The sequence below is a fragment of the Doryrhamphus excisus genome, chromosome 3 (genome assembly GCF_030265055.1).
Source record: "Doryrhamphus excisus isolate RoL2022-K1 chromosome 3, RoL_Dexc_1.0, whole genome shotgun sequence".
NCBI classification, from domain to species: domain Eukaryota; kingdom Metazoa; phylum Chordata; class Actinopteri; order Syngnathiformes; family Syngnathidae; genus Doryrhamphus; species Doryrhamphus excisus.
The window spans coordinates 8725320-8748359 of NC_080468.1; the positions used below are offsets into that span (position 1 = coordinate 8725320).

The window sequence follows — 23040 nt, forward strand, 5'->3', positions numbered from 1 at the left end:
CAAAACCACTGCTGAACAAAAAGAACATTAAGGGTGACCCCCAAGACCTTTGGGAAACTACTCTGTGGTCCGACAAGTCAAAAGTAGAACTGTTTGGAAGGCCTGTGTCCCATTATATTTGGCATAAAAGTAACGGTACAATATGGTGGTGGTAGTGTGATGGTCTGTTGCTGTTTTGCAGCTTCAGGACCTGAAAGACTTGCTGTGATAAATGGAACCATAAATTCTGCTGTCTAGAAAAAAGTCCTAAAAGAAAATATCCGGCTATCTGTTTGTGAACTCGAGCTGAAACCAACTTGGGTTCTGCAGCAGGACAATAATCCAAAACACAGCAACAAGTCCACCTCTGAATGGCTGAAGAAAAACAAAATGAGTGGACTAGTCAAAGTCCTGACCTGAATCCTACTGAGCTGCTGTGGCAGGACCTGCTGGAAAACCATCCATTGTTGGCCAAAATTCCTCCACAGCGCTGTAAGAGACTCATTGCAAGTTACTACAAACACTTGATTGCAGTTTTTATTGCTAGAGTGGCCCAAAGGGGTGTAGGTTTGGATTTTTTCTTCTCCCTTAATAATAGAAAGTTTCGTTTAAAAAACTGCATTTTTTGTTCCGTTGTGTTGTCATGGACTAATATTTAAATTAGTTTAATGATCAGAAACGTTTCAGTTTGGAGCATTTCAACCATTATAACCATCAGGATCTTTACTATATTTTCGAGAATATATGTCACACTCTTTCTATAGTAAGACGATTCTGCATGGGATGATTACATTACTGTTATCATACTGTCATAAACCGAGGAGTGAACATTACCATTGACAGTCTGCGAGAGACACAAAGAATGCACACTTGGGGTGGGATTTTGGTGAATGTGCTAACTAGTAACTTGCTGGTTGGATTTATAGTCCGGAAAATATAGTCTGTTTTTTTTTTTGGCATACATATTTTTACACCCCGTTATCTGCATCAGTAGCAACACACAGTAGCATTTTTGGGGGGTAACATTATGGTTATCTAAAACCATGTGTAGGACCTGAATTTCAACCCTCATTTAATCCAACAGTTTGGTACTTCAACATCATCATATATTGCATATGATCCTATAAAGGGAGTATTCAAGGTTCATAATCAGTCCCAAAATAAAGCAAAGCTGTACCAAAAATTTACTACTATATGTTTTTCAGATACATATTGCATTTTCAGACACCGTTTACTGTACATGCTTGTAAATGTCACCATCAGGTGGGGTTTATTCTGTTTGTCAGATGTGATTCATGGCCTTTTCCAGGGTCTTTAGAGGTCATCAACTTAACCAGTGGTCTCAAACACGCGGCCCGCGGGACACTAGTTTGAGGCCCCCGCTTTGATGTGAAAGGTTAATGTTAGCGCGGCCCGCGCAAGTTTGATATGGATGCGGTATGGTATCATGTACCCGGAAAAAATTATTACGTTTGATTAATGTTCATGTTAAAGGTTAAATAACTGTTAATAGTTATCCTCCCTATCCGTGTGGAAGTGGTAAGTTTTTGGCCATTTAAGTTTAAAGGAAATAACTTGAAGGCTACCGTTTAGGTCGCTAGCTTTCTAGTTTGCGAGTTAGCATGTGTCTCAAGACCCTGCAGTTGCGCAATATGTTGTAAATAAAAAAAGTATAAATGTGTATAGTAAAAAGTAAAGTGTTTTGTCATGTCTACAGGGCTCTAATAATGCTTTGTTAATTTTAATCTGAAAAAAATAATTTGTCTACCCACCAACTATATGTGGTTTCTTAAGTTTTTATTATTTGCCGTTTTTTATTATTATTATTATTATTATATTTATTTATTACTGATTGATTGATTTTCTTTATTCTTGATTTGTTTCTTTATTTTTCATCTTATTTTGTGCAGAAAAATTAAAATTAAGATATTTGAGAACAGTGGAATATTTTATCAGAGCTTTTATTGTAGAAAATCGAAACCAAAGCAAAGTTTATTCATTTTTCTGTTTTTAATAAATGCTTTTTTTTTTTTGGAAAACCTGATGCGGCCCCCAAGTAAATTGAGTTTGAGACCCCTGATTTTAACCATCATCTCCTTAGTCCCCCATTGCTTTATCCTGCTCTGCCCTCAGCTGGTGAAGGTCTGCTACTTCAGAAAAGTACAAACCCAATAATACATGTTGTGAAATTTACACTGCTCTGAGATTGTATGTCATAACTGAGGACCTGGTACAGTTTCTTTTGGGTTGTGTTCATGGGTTGTGAATCCCTCTGACCTCAGACTAATTTCTTCAAGCCCATCTACCTTATTGGTGTCTCTCAAAAGGGGGCTGTTTATGTCATTCATAACAGTGTTTTGTATTCACAGTTGCAAATTAAAATGAATGAGGTTTGTTGTTTGTCGCAAAAAGAGGGAATGGTATTCATGGCTGTCACTCACTCACAACTCGTGCACAGGTTATAGCAGCCCGCACATACACCTTCAATGTCAGAGAAGCTAAACAATCAGCATTCATGGCTGAGCGAGAAGATGGCGGTACGTTTGAATGCTCCTGGCCCCTCATTGCTTTATCTAACCGTGACAGACGATCACATCACGGTTATACAAACCATCAATAACATACAAAAACACAATACTAAAAACAACAATTTAAATTGTACATGTAGGTCACTGCTTCTGGTAGTGTTTACTGGCCCTGACTGCACATACTGGTCTCTTGTCAAGCCTCAACAGTAATGATGGAGGGATTCCATTTACCATGGTAGCGTTTCTCTATAACTGCCATGTCCTGATAGAACTGTTCCTCATGCTCATCACTCACTGCTTAGTAGTTCTGTGGAAAGAAATCCAGTTAGGAATATAGAAAATGTATCTTCAGTGACACGGAGTGCCCAGTAGTTTGTAAAATGTCAAGAGATTGCTCATAGTTCTCCGTCTAATGGTTCCCTAGGAACTCTGCTGCCACTACTGGAAATAATCACCAGGGCTTCATTTCCTTTCCACGCAGAAAGGAGGCAAAGGTATCATCTCCGAAGGAAGGAAGGTGTCATCCACTGTGGACCAACAGACACATTCTTTGAGCTTAGCAAAAGTTACTTTTGGGGTGCAATTAAGGGTAACCTCCCAACAAATATAGCAGAAATGATCTGGATTGTTTAATGTTTCACTGGCACCATGTGGCGGAGCTTCCTGGCCACCCCTGGTCACTCACCAGACAACCCACTGGCCACCTAGGCATGAACTTATTGCCACCTTGGCCACCCCAATAAAAAATTTCTGGCTTTGCCACATGCAACTTTGCCATTTATTAGATTAGATACTGTAGTTATTACTGCAGTTATGTAATTCCCATAAGACCTCAAAGGAAATATGTAGGTCTCTCGTCCTTTCTGTCCAAGTACTCTATCTTAATAGTCATGAAATTGCCAATGTCATGGCAAGTGAGTCACCACCGTTCACAGCGCACATGACACGCCCATTTAAACGCTAATCTGCACAACAGCACCCCCTGTCGGTTTAGCGTGGCACTGCATGATCTCGCAGTTAACGCTGTACGGCAGCCTGGGTGAAAAAAGCTGCAGCGTCTCTGCACGCACCACAGCGGCTGGCTGCCTGTCATCACCGGCGGCGTTTCGCAGCAATAATATCACGAAAACACACCACCTGGAGGCAAAATGGTGAGTCTGTGTCGAGTTGTCTTGTTGTCTTAGCGCGTTATTGATGAATCTTGTCAGTCGCCGCTCGGAAATAACACCAACGTTTTCTTGTGTAAGACGCAACAAGCCGCTAAAGAAAGACACCGTCAGGGTGTGTGAATGTGTGAATGTGTGTTTGTGACATGGATGCCGATGCTTTGTGGTGTTATGTGCTTAGATATGTGTATGTAATCCAGCATTTGACAGCTGATTAAAAAAAGAGCTGAAGGCTGCAAACCGGGCCTACATTCAGCACTGACGTCCATAGCAACGCATTTTTATATCTGTATGTATATAGCGTCATGGCGTGTTTAATAAACATGTTATTAAACTGCACCCTGATGTAATCATCGCGTCACTTTGACAAAATGCGTCATGTGATCACAATTGACGATTTTATAAATTCAGGAAGTAGCAGCTACTGCGCATTTATCTTCAGTTTTAATACTGAAGAATAATTTGCTCGTAGCCAGTATATATACAGCAGTCAGGCGAAATAACATTACACATATAATGATTGTATGTTTTTCTACTTAGTTGGTCATAACTTTAGTTACACCCACGCTAATCTAATGAGTTCCAATGGACAGCCATGTCAAAAGTCCTGCTTTTGCAATTCTCAGTTTTGATTGACACTGTCACAATATTTTGAGACGTCTCACAATATGATAATACCATTAAATTCAGCCTTAAGCCATAAGTGAATCTGCTGCTTTCTTACAGTACCTGTTTATTTTCAACAGGGCTCTCAAACTCGCGGCCCGCGGGCCAAATGCGGCCCACGAGACGCTACTTTGAGGCCCCCACCTTGATACCAAAGTTTAATGTTGAAATGACAGCTTAAAGCTGTGTGCACACCGGACACAATTAACATGATTTTGCCCCGCCCATACTGTTACCCTACCCTGTTTTGCTTTGGATTAGCAATGAAGCTAAAGGCTTATGACGCTGGGTACAAATAAATGCAGGAAATGATTTGGAATAAAAGGGAAAATACACGTCAAGATAAAGCATCTCATCAAACATGTTGTTAAAGTTACCACGCTGCTCCCAGATGGAACTGAGTACGATGCTAACTTGCTAATTGGGTCAAATTATTAAGTTTCATTAATGTTCATGTTAAAGGTTAAATAACTGTTAATACTGTACATTTGAATCTGAAAAAAATAATTTCTCTACCAACTGTATGTGGTTTCTTACGTTTTTCTTATTTGCTGTTTTATTATTATTTTACTTATTTATTACTGATTGATTGATTTATTGTCTTTATTCTTAATTTGTTTATTTTTTTAATCTTATTTTGTGTATAGAAAAATAAAAATTAAGATATTTGAGAACAGTGGAATGTTTTATCAGATATTTTGGTGTGGAAAACCGGAACCAAAGTACTGAAAAAGTGTAGGGTATAGCAGAAGCAAAAGCATTGAACATAGTTTTTTTATTGATTTTTTTTCCAGTTTTTAATAAATGAGTTTGTTTTTTGTTTTTTTTTGAAAATCTGATGCGGCCCGGCTTCACTCAGAACCTAGCTCCGGTGGCCCCCAGGTAAATTGAGTTTGAGACCCCTGCACTGTCGAGTGTCCAGTGTAAGCCAGTTTATTCCTGCTGCTTTCACAACATTAGATCCACTTCTGTTTCTTCTCATCTAAGTCCCATTCCTGGAGAAACTCCTTTCGGTCATGATGTTTTTACCTACAGTATGTATTTCTGAGGAAATAAAGACTTCCCTGGACACAGGACCATCTGAAAGTCCAGTCGCTGGTTATGCAGTGGACCGTGAGGTTCATATATACTGTATGGTTAAGTTGCTCGGCTTCTCCAAGAAACCAAACCATTTATACCAATATAAGTCATTTGCTGATCATTGGAAGAATTAATACCAGTATATAAAAATGATCGCCCAACCCTAATGTTGGTATGACCACCATTTTCCCTCTATATAATATATACACCGATCCAGAGCATCCCAGACAAGTACTGTTATTAGCTTCCAGGAATTGTGTACAGATCCATACAGCATGGGGCCATGCATTATCATTCTGAATGACACAAGGGTTAGGCTCTCTTCATAGTATCTGTGCATTCGGAATGCCATCAATACAGTAAAATGTGCCTGTGTTGTGGATGGAGTATTCCATGGTGGCAATGAAGATAGCGAGCATGATTAGGATGCTATGCATCAACATTCATTCATTTTCTACTGCTTATCCTGAAGTCTGAAGTTAGTTTTTCTTTATTTTACTCAAGCTGCTGCACCTCCAAGGGTCCACTTCACACTTTGAAAACCCCTGGTATAGCCCATTCTGCTTTAAGTATTACCTTATTATTGTTGAGGAAGCAGTGGCCCGAAGCCAGTATGTGAATGGAGAATATTTGGCTCAGTCCTTCTCTGGCCGGCCTGATAGATTCAATTTCAAAATGACTTTCTTTTTATAACTCTACTTGGAACGTTTGCAGACCTAGTGGACATGGATTAAGAGATCACATCTACTTGTAGTAAATGTAATCATGTCTTCACCCAACCAGGTTAACTTCACTGTGGATCAGATCCGAACCATCATGGACAAGAAGTCCAACATCAGGAACATGTCTGTGATCGCCCATGTGGATCACGGCAAGTCCACGCTGACGGACTCGCTGGTGTCCAAGGCAGGCATCATTGCCTCATCCCGTGCTGGAGAGACTCGTTTCACAGACACACGCAAAGATGAGCAGGAGCGTTGCATCACCATCAAATCAACGTAAGTTCTTCCAGGTCATGGTGAAGGCAATACAGTACGACAAATTAGGGTTGAACTGGTAACGTTCATCATAAGCACAGTTGGATGTTCTTCCTTAAGTCACAATAAGTATGTCCACCTTCCTCTGCCCTGGGTTTCCCTCATAAGTGAATCTGCTGCTTTCTTACAGTACCTGTTTATTTTCAACAGGGGTCTCAAACTTGCGGCCCGTGAAATGACAGCTTAAAGCTGTGTGCACACCGGACACAATTAACATGATTTTGCCCCGCCCATACTGTTACCCTACCCTGTTACCCCGCCCTGTTTTGCTTTGGATTAGCAATGAAGCTAAAGGCTTATGACGCTGGGTACAAATAAATGCAGGAAATGATTTGGAATAAAAGGGAAAATACACGTCAAGATAAAGCATCTCATCAAACATGTTGTTAAAGTTACCACGCTGCTCCCAGATGCTAACTTGCTAATTGGGTCAAATTATTTCAGTTTCATTAATGTTCATGTTAAAGGTTAAATAACTGTTAATACTGTACATTTGAATCTCAAAAAAATAATTTCTCTATCATGTATGTGGTGGGTGGCACGGTGGTCTAGGGGTTAGCGCGCAGACCTCACAGCTAGGAGACCAGGGTTCAATCCCACCCTCGGGCATCTCTGTGTGGAGTTTGCATGTTCTCCCCGTGCATGCGTGGGTTTTCTCCGGGTACTCCGGTTTCCTCCCACATTCCAAAAACATGCTAGGTTAATTGGCGACTCCAAATTGTCCATAGGTATGAATGTGAGTGTGAATGGTTGTTTGTCTATATGTGCCCTGTGATTGGCTGGCGACCAGTCCAGGGTGTACCCCGCCTTACGCCCGAAGATAGGCTCCAGCACCCCCCGCGACCCTCGTGAGGAAAAGCGGTAGAAAATGAATGAATGAATGTATGTGGTTTCTTACGTTTTTCTAATTTGCTGTTTTATTATTATTTTACTTATTTATTACTGATTGATTTATTGTCTTTATTCTTAATTTATTTATTTATTTTTATCTTATTTTGTGTATAGAAAAATAAAAATTAAGATATTTGAGAACAGTAAAATGTTTTATCAGATATTTTGGTGTGGAAAACCGGAACCAAAGTACTGAAAAAGTGTAGGGTATAGCAGAAGGAAAAGCATTGAAGATAGTTTTTTTATTGATTTTTTTTCCAGTTTTTAAAAAAATGTGTTTTGGGTTTTTTTTGAAAACCTGATGCGGCCCGGCTTCACCCAGAACCTAGCTCCGGTGGCCCCCACGTAAATTGAGTTTGAGACCCCTGATTTCCAACATGCATTTTTAGCCACTGGTTCTGGTAACTGATGTAAATGATCCACTTGTTTCTGCTTGAAATGGTTACAAGTTCCAATATTGCTGTTGTTGCAGAGCCATCTCCATGTACTATGAACTCAGCGAGAAAGACTTGGCCTTCATCAAACAATGCAAAGACGGAAACGGCTTCCTCATCAACCTCATCGATTCTCCGGGTCATGTTGACTTTTCCTCTGAGGTCACGGCAGCCCTCAGGGTGACCGACGGAGCCTTAGTGGTGGTGGACTGCGTCTCTGGTAGTCTTTCTAAAATGCCGCTCTCTCCTTCACACATGGATGTTCTCCTTTAGGCTGAGCTGAGCTATCATTTCGTCTTGCAGGGGTGTGCGTGCAGACTGAGACTGTCCTGCGGCAGGCCATCGCTGAGCGTATCAAGCCAGTTCTGATGATGAACAAGATGGATCGGGCCTTGCTTGAACTACAGCTGCAGCCGGATGAACTCTTCCGCACCTTCCAGCGTATCGTAGAGAACGTCAATGTCATTATTTCGACTTATGGCGAGGACGAGGGAGGTCCTATGGGCAACATCTTGGTAGGGCTTTCACACCTCACTTTATGTTACAGAAATTGCTTATCTGTATTAATATGTGTATTTTTATCCTCAGATTGACCCTGTTATAGGAACAGTTGGCTTTGGTTCTGGTCTACACGGCTGGGCTTTCACATTGAAGCAGTTTGCGGAGATGTATGTGGCTAAGTTTGCTGCTAAAGGCGAGGCTCAGATGAGTCCTGCAGAAAGGTGTAAGAAAGTAGAAGACATGATGAAGAAACTGTGGGGTGACAGGTAAAACACAAGTAATTTCCTTTAATAAACATGCAAAGATATTTGAGTATACAGTAGTGTAACATGCCAGCGCCAAAGGCAGGCGGTTCAAGTATTTGTGCCACCTTAACCTGACAGACAGGTATCCAGAGTGGTGTAATGCTCCACGCCTTTGCCTTTCATAGCAGAGGACTGGGTTTGATTCCCGGCCAGAGTTGCGTCAGGTTGCAGCATTGGCATAAAATCTAAACAGACAGCTAGCACTCCCTCGATAAATAAATACCTAAAAGGTAATAAAAATAACATCATAACTCCTCCTCTGTTTTTTCAATTGGGTCTCTTTCAAATGACACGAAGAACCGGTTGGGGAGAAGTTTATTGGCACCACCTCTTGGTTTACATGCATAAACCTCAAACGATAAGAAAACGTATATAAGACAACCCGTCTTTGTTTGACTTTGTCACATTTAGCTTAACAATTGATCATTGCACACAAAATACAGTGAAATTCACATACACAAGTGCGGTTATTAGGTATTACAAATATACTGTATATACAATATATATAATTTTTTTTTACTGTTTACGCTGTACATTGTTCATATTTGATGTAATCTATTTATTCTCCACATTATTTATTATTTATTATTTATTATTTATTATTTATTATTTATTATTTATTATTTATTATTTATTATTTATTATTTATTATTTATTATTTATTATTTATTATTTATTATTTATTATTTATTATTTATTATTTATTATTTATTATTTCATTTTCTACTGCTTATCCTCACGAGGGTTGCAGGGGGTGCTGGAGCCTATCCCAGCTGTCTTCGGGCGTGAGGCGGGGTACACCCTGGACTGGTCGCCAGCCAATCACAGGGCACATATAGACAAACAACCATTCACACTCACATTCATTTATTTATTATTTATTATTTATTATTTATTATTTATTATTTATTATTTATTATTTATTATTTATTATTTATTATTTATTATTTATTATTTATTATTTATTATTTATTATTTATTATTTATTATTTATTATTTATTATTTATTATTTATTATTTATTATTTATTACACGGGAGCCAGGCAACAACATTTCGTTGGCAATTTCACTGCTGTGTTATTGTGCAATGACATTAAAGAAAGTCTATGTCTATGTCTATGTGGGAAAACCCACCCAAAATATGTTATATATCAATCATCTAGGTCTGTAATAATTCATAAATACGTGATAATAAAACCTACTGTATGTAATTACATGACGTGGGTGTAGATCAGCTGCAGCAATCTGGCCTCAAAACTGAGTGTGAGGCATAAAAAGTGTGTGAGGCATATTATGGGGGTAGGGTGGCAAAAACAGCGATTATTGACAATTATTTACTTCTATATTTGAAATCGTCTGTTGAAATGTCCCTACTGTTTTTCCCATTGCAGATATGTTGATCCAAAAAGTGGCAAGTTCACCAAGACATCTAACGGACCTGATGGCCAGAAATATCCTCGCTCTTTTTGCCAGTTTATTTTGGACCCCATCTTTAAGGTGAAAAGCAAATATTTGAGGCATTTCCAAGCTTCATTCAAATAATGCGGCAAAACATTGGCATTCAAACGACGTTTCCCTCAGGTGTTTGACGCCATCATGAATTTCAACAAGGACGAAACAGCCAAACTAATAGAAAAGCTGGATATCAAGCTGGACTCGGAGGACAAAGAGAAGGAAGGGAAGCCCCTGCTAAAGGCGGTGATGCGTCGCTGGCTGCCTGCTGGAGAGGCCCTGCTCCAGATGATCACCATCCATCTGCCCTCGCCTGTCACCGCTCAGAAGTACCGCTGTGAGCTGCTCTACGAGGGGCCAGGAGATGATGAAGCCGCCATGGGTGAGTAGTGCATTTCTTGTCACCTTAAAGTACACGTACAGAAACTGACAGCAGACTTAATCTTCCCAGGCATTAAGAACTGTGATCCCAAAGGTCCTCTCATGATGTATATCTCCAAGATGGTCCCGACAAGTGACAAGGGTCGTTTTTATGCTTTTGGCCGTGTGTTTTCTGGCTGTGTGTCCACCGGCCAGAAGGTGCGCATCATGGGGCCAAACTTCACTCCTGGAAAGAAAGAAGATCTTTACATTAAACCCATTCAAAGGTGAGCAGTTGTCTACAAATGAAATGAAAGTGATGCTTTTTCTCAACGTGTGCTTTATGTACTCATCCAGGACCATCCTGATGATGGGCCGCTATGTGGAGCCTATTGAAGATGTCCCCTGTGGTAACATTGTAGGTCTTGTTGGAGTTGACCAGTTCCTGGTGAAGACTGGGACTATCACCACTTATGAACAAGTACTTGATTCTCTTAATAAATCCTAAAGTGCATTTTTTGACGTTAAAACCCAGCAGTGATTTGGGCTCATTGTGTCTGCAGGCCCACAACATGAGGGTGATGAAGTTCAGCGTTAGTCCTGTCGTTAGAGTCGCTGTAGAGGCCAAGAACCCGGCTGACCTCCCCAAGTTGGTGGAGGGTCTGAAGCGTTTGGCCAAATCTGACCCCATGGTGCAGTGCATCATTGAAGAGTCTGGAGAGCACATCATCGCAGGAGCAGGGGAGCTGCACCTGGAGATCTGCCTAAAGGACTTGGAGGAGGACCATGCCTGCATTCCACTCAAGGTACTATAATAATATAGTATTATAGTAATATAGTAATATAATCCCATACAAATATAATATACCTTGGAAAGATAATAATGCTCAGTTTAATCTGACACTGCCCAAACATACCTGATCAGGCTGCGCCACAACAACAGTTATCTCATGGCCGTTTTCACATAAAGGTCACACTCATAAATCAAATCAACTTTATTTGTATAGCACTTTTCCTACAAAGACATGCAACACAAAGTGATTTACAGAATTAAAAACAATTACCACAATTAAAAGGAAAAACAAAGAAACAAAAGAAAGCCCCTCCCTCCAACCCTCCATACTAGACACACACGCACACACCCACACACACAATCACACACAGTAGGGAGACATGGCATGGCACTGAGGATCAAGGAAACGCCACCTTTGGGGCCGTCCACACTGGGAGGAGCCGCAGGCCGTGCCATCGGGGGACCAGCACCCGGGCCCCCCGACTCCGACAGACGGGTGGACCCCCACATTAAAGGGAGGAACCGACCCAAGGATGGCACCCCCTCAGCAGACCCAACACAGCCCCCAGTGTGGAGGACCCCCCCTTAGGAAACACTGGATTTAAAAGCTAAAGACTAAAAGCATAAAATAGGACTAAAAAGATAAAAACATAAGAAAAGTTTAAAAATATGAGTTAAAAGCCTGATTAAAAAGGTGTGTCTTCAATCTTTTTTTTAAAATATCAACAGTCTCCGCAGTCCTGAGGCTCTCCGGCAGGCTGTTCCACAGGTGGGGGCCATAGTGGCTAAATGCTGCCTCACTGTGGGTTTTTGTTCTGGGTTTTGGTATAGTTAAAAGGCCAGTGCCGGAGGACCGCAGGGGGTTCATATGGTAAAAGCAGATCAGATAAATAAGAAGGTGCAAGGCCGTTAAGACATTTAAAAACATTAAACATTAAAAACATTAAAAACATAAAAACATTAAAAACCAGTAAGAGAATCTTAAAATCGATCCTGAAGCGGACGGGGAGCCAATGTAGCGACTTTAAAACTGGTGTCATTTTAAAATGAAAAAATCGAGAAACAACTCAAACTCCACCTGAGCAAGAATGAAGTAGTCCTATTTGAACAGATGCTCCTTTGTACTTAGCTATGACACCTTTCTTGAATTAAGCAGGATTTCCCATCATTTAACTAACATCTGGAAGTTACGACTATTTTTGCAGATGTATTTAATTAAATGAAGCAGATGCATCTTCTTCGTCTTTCTCTTTGGGCTTTTCCCTTCAGGGGTCGCCACAGCAAATCAATCGCCTCCATCCACTCTTATCCATCTGTCTCTCTTACACCAAACTACCCTCATGTCCTCCTTCACTACATCCATCTCTGCTACCTCCAGTTCTTCGTCCTGTCTTTTCCTCAGTGGCACTGTCTCTAGGCCAAACAACATGGCTGGTCTCACCACCAAATGAAGCAGATGCATCTAACACTAAGAAATACGCAGTGCTCTTGAACACCATTAGCGTACTGCACACTGTGCCTAATTATAGAGGGAGGAAGGTTTGAAATGGTCCTGTGTGCATTCTGTGAACAAATGAACCACCCACAGACATATTCAAGCCAGAATCTGAACATAGTGTCCCAAGTCTAAAAGAACCACTATCAGTTCTTCACAGAGCTTCGTTTGGGCTGTTTGGCGATGTGACAGTTGTACAGAAATTCAGACGTATTTATAGCAATAATTTTCCCCCAAAAAAATAAATCCAATGAAAACAGTTTCCGCTGCACATGAAAACAGAACCACAATAATTGATATATCTTTGTGAAGGTTGCAAAAGCCAAAGAAATTAATCCCCAAAAAGTTGAAGGGTGACAAAAATACTTTCTCTCTTTGCAGAAATCCGACCCAGTTGTGTCTTACAGAGAGACCGTGACGGAGGAATCAGACCAGATGTGTCTCTCCAAGTCCCCCAACAAGCATAACCGCCTCTTCATGAAGTCTCGTCCTTTCCCAGAAGGCCTGGCTGAGGATATCGAAAAGGGTGATGTCACCGCTCGGCAGGAGCTCAAGGCCCGCGCGCGTTACCTGGCTGAGAAGTATGATTGGGATGTGGGTGAGGCCAGGAAGATCTGGTGCTTCGGTCCAGATGGAAGTGGGCCCAACCTGCTCATCGACGTGACAAAGGGGGTCCAGTACCTGAATGAGATTAAGGACAGCGTGGTGGCTGGCTTCCAGTGGGCTACTAAAGAGGTAAAGTACACATTGAATTCATTTGTGGATTATGAGCTGTGATTTTGAAATGGAAGATTGCGTCGTCGTGCTCCTCGTGCAGGGTGCGCTGTGCGAGGAGAACATGCGCGCGGTTCGTTTTGACATCCACGACGTGACACTGCATGCCGACGCCATCCACCGCGGGGGTGGACAGATCATTCCCACAGCTCGCAGGGTTTTGTACGCCTGCCAGCTGACTGCGCAGCCGCGCCTCATGGAGCCTGTGTATCTGGTGGAGATACAGGTATGTAGGCTTCATATTTGATGACATTTTTGTGTTTTTTTTTTTTTTAGGATACCTGATGTGGTCTAATAGTTGCATGTTGCACACAAACAAAATGACTTCACTGCTCTGTATTAAGCATAATATTCATTTTGTAGGGAAAGAAAAATATTTGCTTGATCTTGTGGTGTATTTTTTTCACCTAGTGTCCCGAAGCCGTAGTGGGTGGGATTTATGGTGTGCTGAACAGGAAACGAGGTCATGTGTTTGAGGAATCTCAAGTAATGGGGACCCCCATGTTTGTGGTGAAAGCCTACCTGCCTGTGAACGAATCCTTCGGTAGGTGGTTTTTCAAAGTCATTAAACTAGCGGTGCTTGTCAAATAATAGGGTGGGGGTGAGGTAAAAGGCGGCGGGTGGGTGGGGGGGCAACATGTAGGCATTGTTTGTATACACTTTGTATGCTGTGCATTTTGTTGCATTTCCCTAGTTTCAGTTCAGAGTGTAGTCTGTGAAATCTGGATAATGACCCTGTGTTGAGGCACCCCCATACTCTACAGCAGGGGTCTCAAACACGCGGCCCGTGGGCCAAATGTGCCCCGCAGGACACTAGTTTGAGGCCCCCGCCTTGATATGAAAGTTTAATGTTAGTTTGATATGGATGCTGTATGGTATCATGTACCCAGAAAAAAAGTTTGATTAATGTTCATGTTAAAGGTTAAATAACTTAATACTGTTAATTTTAATCTGAAAAAAATAATTTGTCTACCCACCAACTATATGTTGTCTCTTAAGTTTTTATTATTTGCCGTTTTATTATTATATTTATTTATTACTGATTGATTTTCTTTATTCTTGATTTGGGGCGGCACGGCGGTCGAGTAGTTAGCGCGCAGAACTCACAGCTAGGAGGACCAGAGTTCGACTCCAACCTCGGCCATTTCTCTGTGTGGAGTTTGTTCTCCCCGTGCATGCGTGGGTTTTCTCCAGGTACTCCGGTTTCCTCCCACATTCCAAAAACATGCTAGGTTAATTGGCGACTCCAAATTGTCCATAGGTATGAATGTGAGTGTGAATGGTTGTTTGTCTATATGTGCCCTGTGATTGGCTGGCCACCAGTCCAGGGTGTACCCCGCCTCTCGCCCGAAGACAGCTGGGATAGGCTCCAGCACCCCCCGCGACCCTCGTGAGGAAAAGCGGTAGAAAATGAATGAATGAATATTCTTGATTTGTTTATTTATTTTTCATCTTATTTTGTGTACAAAAATAAAAATTAGGATATTTGAGAACAGTGGAATGTGGAACAGTGGAGCTTTTCTTGTAGAAAATCGGAACCAAAGCAAAGTTTATTCATTTTTCTGTTTTTAATAAATGCGTTTTTTGTTGGGTTTTTTTGGGAAAACCTGATGCGGCCCAGCCTTTCCCAGACCCTAGCTCCAGTGGCCCCCAAGTAAATTGAGTTTGAGACCCCTGCTCTACAGTCTCCTCCCTGCAAACTTTGAATAGCGTGACATGCAAAATAACACTCGCCTTCTTAATAAATAAAAGGGGGGCATAATTGAATTAAAGTATTCAGTATTTAAAAGCATGGAAGGCATGTTAAAAATGCTGAGTCAGGAAATTGTTCACACATTTCATCTTTTTTTTTTTAAATGTATTTATTGTTTGTTGCTAAAAGGTTATTTTCTACAGGGTTCACTGCTGACCTGCGCAGCAACACCGGAGGCCAGGCCTTTCCTCAGTGTGTGTTTGACCACTGGCAAATCCTCCAGGGGGACCCCAAAGACCCCACCAGCAAACCCTCCGTGGTTGTTGCAGAAATTAGAAAACGTAAAGGTCTCAAGGAAGGTATCCCCGCTTTGGACAACTACTTGGACAAATTGTAAAAAAAAAAACAACTTGACCCTGGATTTTACATATGTCCAACTTTTTAGCACTAAATAATGTGGGCACTTTAATATTTGCACAGGCTAAAACATTTGCACAAATGGTTTGATTCAAAGACAGGAACATAAAAAAAGCTTAAGCTTGTGTTGTTGGCTAGCAGGGGCAATGATGCTTAATTTCATTTAGCAGCGACAGTACACCAAGTGCCTAGGCCAAGGCTTCTGGGAATATTGGAGTAAAGCTGTTGAAATATCAATTTATTTTACATCACTCCCTTTCCCCAATTTTATCTGACACAACGGCTCTGTATGGTGCACTGTGAAACCGCTGCAATAATATTGCAAGCAAGAATGTTCAAGCTAAAAATCTCCTGATTGAACTTCATAATAAATAAAATATTCAACTGCAGATGAAGTGGCTTTTATTTTCTTAATTTCTTACATGACCCAGAAAAGCACTGGTGCCCTCATTGAATGTCCCTCGCTTATGACTGATGGACATTTTTTAACCCTCACTCTTCATTCAAGTTTTAAGTTATATATGTAATGATAGTAAATGCCACTTAATATACAAAGCTTGATTGCAAAAACAAACAAAAAAACAATGCAATCATTTGCAAACTTTTCAACTTGCATTAAACAAATTACAGCACTTAGAAATTCAGTGTTGATCCAGAAATGTATGAGTCAATCTCAACTTTACAGAAGTTAACCTTGAAATCATACAGTATCTCTTTTGTTTGCACATCAGACAAAGTGCTTGTTGGTGACTTGTGTGATGGGATCAATTTCTGAATGGATTTGTCGCGTATCAAGAAGATAGTATTTTATTTTTATACTGTCGCCTGCTGAATACGGGATGAAAATGAATTGCAAATGATGACATTATCCCTTTCACTGACATTACACAAAGAATTCTGGAATCTGGATTTGTACAACAATAAAATGTCATCACTGAGAGGGTCCGTATATTTACAAGAAAGCTGAAAGAAAACATATCATATGAGTTTAATGTGCATTTGTCACAAAACCAAAATATACAAGGCCCAGAAAGTGCAAGGTCTTATGAATATACTGTAGGAAACTACCAAGTAAAGACACAAGATAGGACCATTTGTACTGTAGTAATGTATAGTACTCTCGTGGTTAATACGGTAATCCACAAAGCCTTTTAAATCTGCAGGTGGATGAAAGCCACGGGTAACTGCCGATGTGTAGTTGTGAAATGCTGATGTCTGATCATCTTGGGAACATTCAGTGTCAAGTTTTTGTTGGCAACACACAGCAGTTATTAATGCTGTGAATAATTTAAGCACATCCTTCTCCCCCTTTTTTTTTTAACTCCACTGCGGACAGCAAGTAAAGACACAAGATAAAACAGTTTGTAATGTAGTAACATACAGGATCCTAAGGGTTAATCGGAAGGTTCAAATATGCCAAGAATCCATCCAGCCTTTTACATTTGCAGGTGAATGGAAGTAACAGGTTACTACTGATTGGAGTTGTAGTTGTGAAATGCTGGTCTGATTATCTTGGGCAACATTCAGTGTCAAGCATTTTGTTGGAAACAGATATTAATGCTCTGAATAATTTAAGCAGATTCCCCACTTTGTATAGTTCCATTTTTTTTTAAAATCACAAATAATGTTACCTACATCGCCTCATGGCTATTTGTCTTCCAATGTGGCTAGCAGTAGTGCACCGTATGGAGGGGACAGTATTATGACCAATGAGCCCCCGAGATGTAAACCCTCCCCCACCCAGCTCCAGGACCTGGTTTCTAGGCAGTCACATTTGATGGAACATTGCTGCAAAAGTCTAAGAAGATGTGACTATGTGTAGAAGATGACCTCAGGAATCTGTCCGTCCTCTACTGAAGTGCCATTGTTGTTGCCCGCCGCGTAGCAGAACGTGAAACAGGTCTTGGTGCCCGTAGTTGACGACTCGTGCGTTACCTTGCGCATTCCCTTGGTGCCGTAATGAGAGTCTGGGCCCTGCAAGACAGTAAGGGATGAATAATTACGGCAAGGCCAAACTCTCCTGTATAGTGATGGGGTGGAGTCTGTTAATTGGACGGCTATAGTCGCAGTCTGAATTAGCATGAGCAACTAACCAGATTTAGCAATTATCGTAGTGATTATGGTCGTGTCCTGATACAACTTTTTAAACTTCTGAATCCTATACCGATATTGCAGCCTTGACTATTCGCGAATCCTGATTTTTATTAATTACTTAATTGTGGAATGACAAATGGAATGTTAATTAAGTGATATTACTCATACAGACAACAATAATCAGTAATGGTACGCCTTTAACGTCTTTAAACATCTGGGGTATAGCTTTATCCACAATGTAAAGGCAGATTTAAACCCGACTTCACCCACCACCAACAAGGTAAGATTTGATTGGCTGAGCCATGTCATGCTGTCTGTGTGTAAATATTAACTACCATATTAGCTGGAATAACTCCATAGCTAAAACAAGACCATTCTCCTCACAAGGTTCTGCAGGATAAAAACTCTAATCTCATCTAATCTCTGGGGCTATATGTAAAAAAAAAAAAAAAAAAAAGTTGACCATTGTAAATATTGACTTTTTGCAAGAGTTCATGTCAATCAAATGTCTTAAAATACTTAGCGTTTCTCCAGTGTATAAAAGAAAAGCACTTGAACATTGGCTAAAGGTGAGTCGGTGCCAAACTATGCATTAAATAGCTATACCATTAGCTACATTAAACCCTCCAAAACATTCCCATGTCATGCAGCCTGAAACAAAATAACGTGTACAAACCTTGAGCGTCGCACAGGCAGTGTAGTTAACATTGGGTAGTATCTCCACTGGTTCTTTAAACATGACTCTGAAGGTGTTGGCGGATCCGTCACAGCTGAAGCCTGTTTCGTTCTGACCCAGTACGGTGTTACTGTCTGTGTGGATAATCTGCGTGACGAGAGGCAACGTTACAGAATACGTGTGCAAAGAAAGAAACACCACGGCCTACCAGATCTGGATTGTACCTGTATGTTGACTTGGTAGTCTGTTGGTCCGTGTATAGAGCCATACAACCCGAACCCAACCACAAATATCCTCCTGTTTACTGAGAACCTAAAACATGTACATTAGCTTAACACGAGATGTATGGTATATTCGCTAAGGTACAAATGTCAAATATTTCACCGAATACGGTCGCTTGTCCCACTGTAGCCCCAGCGACTCTCCACTTGTCCAAAGCGCGTGATGCTGCACTCCTTCCCACGAAGGCAGCAACGAGGCCGATCAATGAAGTCTACTCGTGGTTTAGGGTTCACTGTGAAGTGGAGGAAGAGGCTCACCACCTCTCGATCAGTCAAAATACTGGACTGGGCTGGAACTGATGGAAGATAAACGCCATACATTAAATGAGTCTGTGCTCTTTGGGAAAGTGCAAGGCAGATGTGAGTTTTTTTTTTCACCTGCAGCAAACTCTTCAATGGTCATGAGAGGGAAGCGGATGAGTGTTAGGGCCTTGCCCAGCACTTTGCGCTTGTTCTCTGGAGTAGGCTGCAGCTGCTGCCTGTGAGCCTCCGCCTCAGCCCAACGCACAGCAGCGCCAAACAAACGCACCTCCCGCACGCCTAGGGTGTCCCTCTCCAACACGGCCACCAGCGTATCTTAAAAAGGGTAAATAGAGGTAAGTATCAGTCAACCGTAATGCATCGTCACAGCATCAAGGTCATGTGAGGCAACAATACCGAGGTCGATGTCTGTGAAGCCTTCGGCGGCGAGAGCGTCTCCTGTGTTCTTGTCAATATTTTCAAGGCAGAGGCTGGCAAGTTGAGGCTCATCAAACAAACGTGCCTGAAACAGAATACAGATGACACATTAAATTACACGTACACAATCCAATGATATAAAATACTACAGCTGGAACAATAAATAATAATGATAGTACCAGGAATAGTGCCATTGTTGTGGGGTAGATATGCACTCTTTTAGCTAAAGAGGCTAACCACACTATTAGAAACTCATTCAGATGTAGAGATCGAGGACTTCACCGCATGCTTGTAGACAGCAGAAGAAGGCGCTTGTTCCAGGTGAGCAACTGTGGTTGTTGAGGACAGCTAACCTGCTAAGTTGGGGACTACCTAGCATTGATGGGAGCACTTCCTGATCCCAGCATGCTTTGCTTGACTGCTTTGTAAATATGACATGTTTAATGTTATGTACAGTGCATCCGGAAAGTATTCACAGCGCTTCACTTTTTCCACATTTTGTCATGTTACAGCCTCATTCCAAACTGTATTAATTTAATCTCTTACCTCAAAATTCTACACAAAATACTCAATTATGACAATGTGAAAAAGTTTTTTTTTTACTTTTTTTGAATTTATTAAAAATAGAAAACTAAGAAATCACATTTACATAAGTATTCACAGCCTTTGCCATGAAGCTCAAAATTGAGCTCTGGTGCATCCTTTTTCCACTGATCATCCTTGAGATCTTTCTACAGCTTAATTGGAGTCCACCTGCAGTAAATTCAGTTGATTGGAAATGATTTGGAAAGGCACACACCTGTCTATATAAGGTCCCACAGTTGACTGTGCATGTCAGAGCACAAACACCAAGCATGAAGTCAAAAGAACTGTCTGTAGACCTGCGAGACAGGATTGTCTTGAGGCACAAATCTGGGGAAGGATACAGAAACATTTCTGCTGCTTTGAAGGTCCCAATGAGCACAGTGGCCTCCATTATTCGTAAATGGAAGACGTTTGGAACCACCAGGACTCTTCCTAGAGCTGGCCGGCCTTCTAAACTGAGCGATCGGGGAAGAAGGGCCTTAGTCAGGGAGGTGACCAAGGCCCCGATGGTCACTCTGTCAGAGCTCCAGCGTTCCTCTGTGGAGAGAGGAGAGCCTTCCAGAAGGACAACCATCTCTGCAGCAATCCACCAATCAGGCCTGTATGGTAGAGTGGCCAGACGAAAGCCACTCCTTAGTAAAAGGAACATGGCAGCCCGTCTGGAATTTGCCAAAAAGCACCTGAATGACTCTCAGACCATGAGAAACAAAATTCTCTGGTCTGATGAGACAAAGATTGAACTCTTTGGTGTGAATGCCAGGCGCCATGTTTGGAGGAAACCAGGCACTGCTCATCACCAGGCCAATACCATCCCTACAGTGAAGCATGGTGGTGGCAGCATCATGCTGTGGGGATGTTTTTCAGCAGCAGGAACTGGCAGACTAGTCAGGATAGAAGGAAAAATGAATGCAGCAATATATAGAGATATCCTGGATGAAAACCTGCTCCACAGCGCTCTTGACCTCAGGCTGGGGCGAAGGTTCATTTTTCAGCAGGACAACGACCCGAAGCACACAGCCAAGATCTCAAAAGATTGGCTTCAGAACCACTCCGTGAATGTCCTGGAGTGGCCCAGCCAGAGTCCAGACTTGAATCTGATCGAACATCTCTGGAGAGATCTGAAAATGGCTGTGCACAGACGTCTCCCATCCAACCTGATGGAGCTTGAGACTTATTGCAAAGAAGAATGGGCAAAACTGCCTAAAGATAGGTGTGCTAAACTTGTGGGATCATATTCAAAAAGACTTGAGGCTGTAATTGCTGCCAAAGGTGGATCAACAAAGTATTAAGCAAAGGCTGTGAATACTTATGTAAATGTGATTTTTTTGTTTTCTATTTTTAATAAATTCAAAACATGTCAAAAAACCTTTTTTCACATTGTCATAATGGAGTATTTTGTATTTGTGTGCTTGTCTGTTGGTTATGTTATGTTCGCTATGCCTCCCATGATCACGGTTAGTATTTTTCATAGTTACTCCACCTTCATTACGATTATTTTCTGCTTGAACAAAACATATTGAGCTAGTGTAAAATGTTTACCTGTGTGAGGAGCATGAACGCATTGTCTGCTCTCAGGTTCTTCTTGAGGAACTCCACACAGTGGGCCTCCAGGGCAGGGACGGCGTACTTTTTGGCAGTATACAACGTAGTCATGACGGTCTCTGGCCCGATCTGAACTTCATCAGAGTACAGAAACCTGCAGAGGTTGAAAAATACATTGTGCGTTTACTTTGATTGACGCTAAAGTTTAACTTGCACTTTATATAGTGTCAAATCATAAAAAGTGTTGAAGGCAATTGGGGGTGGGAATAAAGAATAATGCCTCAGACAGTAAATGCAGATAATGTCGTAATGCTAATATTACCTCTAATTGTGACAACAGTAATTAGCTGACTGGGAAGCAGAAACACTTGATTGTGACACTAAGGACATCATGCACAGTTTCTTACTTTAGCAAAGCCAAAAAAGCAGCTGGTTCCACGTCAGGAAGCTCTATTTCAGTTGACGTCGTCGCCATTCCCCCGTTGAACATGGCATCAAACACAGCACTTCCCACCGCCAGAACGAACCTAGAAATACGAGCATCTATCAGCCTGGGAACAAGTTATTATTGTGTCTGTTGGAGCCGTAAATCTCCATCTTACCTGTGTGCGGGTATCCTCTGAACCCCCATTCCTTTGCCCACCAAGAAGTGCACGTCGCTGAGCACTTCGTTGTTGAACAGAAACGCAAATCTCTCCTTCACTGTGCTCTTCGTTGCCTGCCAGTTGTACACCGGCTCTCGGTACACCAACACGGACGCAGCCGCCGGTGTTGCGGTTGGTGCTGCCGCCGGGGTCGCGTTCGACGCCGCAATAGTTGCCATGTTGGACGCCGGTGTGGCCATGCCTCCTGTCCCTGCAGCGCCTGCCGCTGCGGGCGGCTGCATAGAGCCCTGCGCAGTCGGTGGAGCTCCGTTGGTCGAAACGCCGTTGCCGTCTACGCCGCCAGGCCCCAGTTGCGGGTTGGGGCGCCGAGTAGCTCCTTGCGACCCTCCAGCCGAACCAACCGCACCGCCATTGGATGTCGGCATTGAGAAGACGCTGTTGCTGGGCTGGCTGTTTCCCAGTGGACCCGGGCCGGCAAAGTTTAGGCAAGGAGGCCTACCAGTATTTTCTCCAGCAGCCATTTTACATGTAGCTTAGGCGTAAACGACACACTTCTTCTTCTTTGTCGTTTAACAGCGGATGCTAACTATGTCAGCGCAATACCGCCACCCTCCGGATGTGATATGCTAACTGTCTCGGGAACATTACAGCTCTGACATAGTCTCTGTTTACCTATTAAAAAGTTAAACCAGTGAATCCTCATGTGAGGTTTGAGAAGTAACAGTTATTTCCCCGTAAATTACTCCAGTTAACAAGTTAACGAGGTGAGCTATAGGCACAACATGTACATATACTATGCTAGCATCTTTCATTGTGGACAGGTTACTTTCCACTACACGGACTGGCTAGGCTACAAAAAACGTGTCCGTCTTATCAGCAAATAAAACTTTATATTTAACTGGATTGGTTTTAGCTTGTTTACATTTGTCTAAATCGGCTTTGGACAATGTTGGACAATACAGTTACAGACGGATGAGATGCGCTGTCGTGTATGTCTCTTTAGGTCAT

At 41.9% G+C, this 23040-nt stretch overlaps 2 protein-coding genes across 2 annotated transcripts; one reads left to right on the plus strand and one right to left on the minus strand.

The window, feature by feature from the left end:
* Positions 1 to 3515: 3515 nt before the first annotated feature.
* Positions 3516 to 16671, plus strand: LOC131125075 (elongation factor 2). The gene is made up of 14 exons (XM_058066224.1): positions 3516 to 3658; positions 6203 to 6417; positions 7820 to 8001; positions 8085 to 8296; positions 8370 to 8548; positions 9979 to 10084; positions 10169 to 10421; positions 10491 to 10686; positions 10757 to 10880; positions 10963 to 11205; positions 13069 to 13422; positions 13505 to 13687; positions 13873 to 14005; positions 15358 to 16671. The coding sequence occupies exons 1-14, from the start codon at positions 3656 to 3658 to the stop codon at positions 15549 to 15551; spliced, it is 2577 nt and encodes an 858-aa protein (XP_057922207.1). The 5' UTR covers positions 3516 to 3655; the 3' UTR covers positions 15552 to 16671.
* LOC131125076 (BTB/POZ domain-containing protein 2-like) lies at positions 16086 to 22750 on the minus strand. Its single transcript, XM_058066225.1, has 9 exons — positions 22030 to 22750; positions 21835 to 21954; positions 21425 to 21581; positions 19280 to 19385; positions 19001 to 19198; positions 18726 to 18918; positions 18566 to 18653; positions 18342 to 18488; positions 16086 to 17545 (listed from the first exon to the last, which is right to left on the minus strand). Exons 1-9 carry the CDS (start codon positions 22551 to 22553, stop codon positions 17384 to 17386), a joined length of 1695 nt encoding a protein of 564 aa, XP_057922208.1. The 5' UTR covers positions 22554 to 22750; the 3' UTR covers positions 16086 to 17383.
* Positions 22751 to 23040: the final 290 nt, after the last annotated feature.

Bases quoted from the DNA above. Each gene is read 5' to 3' on its own strand.
- LOC131125075 (XM_058066224.1), top strand. The intron at 10,085-10,168 runs GTGAAAAGCAAA...CGTTTCCCTCAG, and splicing joins TTTTGGACCCCATCTTTAAG to GTGTTTGACGCCATCATGAA. The intron at 10,687-10,756 runs GTGAGCAGTTGT...GTACTCATCCAG, and splicing joins TACATTAAACCCATTCAAAG to GACCATCCTGATGATGGGCC.
- LOC131125076 (XM_058066225.1), bottom strand. From the start codon at position 22,553: ATGGCTGCTGGAGAAAATACTGGTAGGCCTCCTTGCCTAAACTTTGCC. The intron at 18,919-19,000 runs GTGAAAAAAAAA...ATCTTCCATCAG, and splicing joins CATTGAAGAGTTTGCTGCAG to TTCCAGCCCAGTCCAGTATT. The intron at 18,489-18,565 runs GTACAATCCAGA...CTCGTCACGCAG, and splicing joins ACTACCAAGTCAACATACAG to ATTATCCACACAGACAGTAA.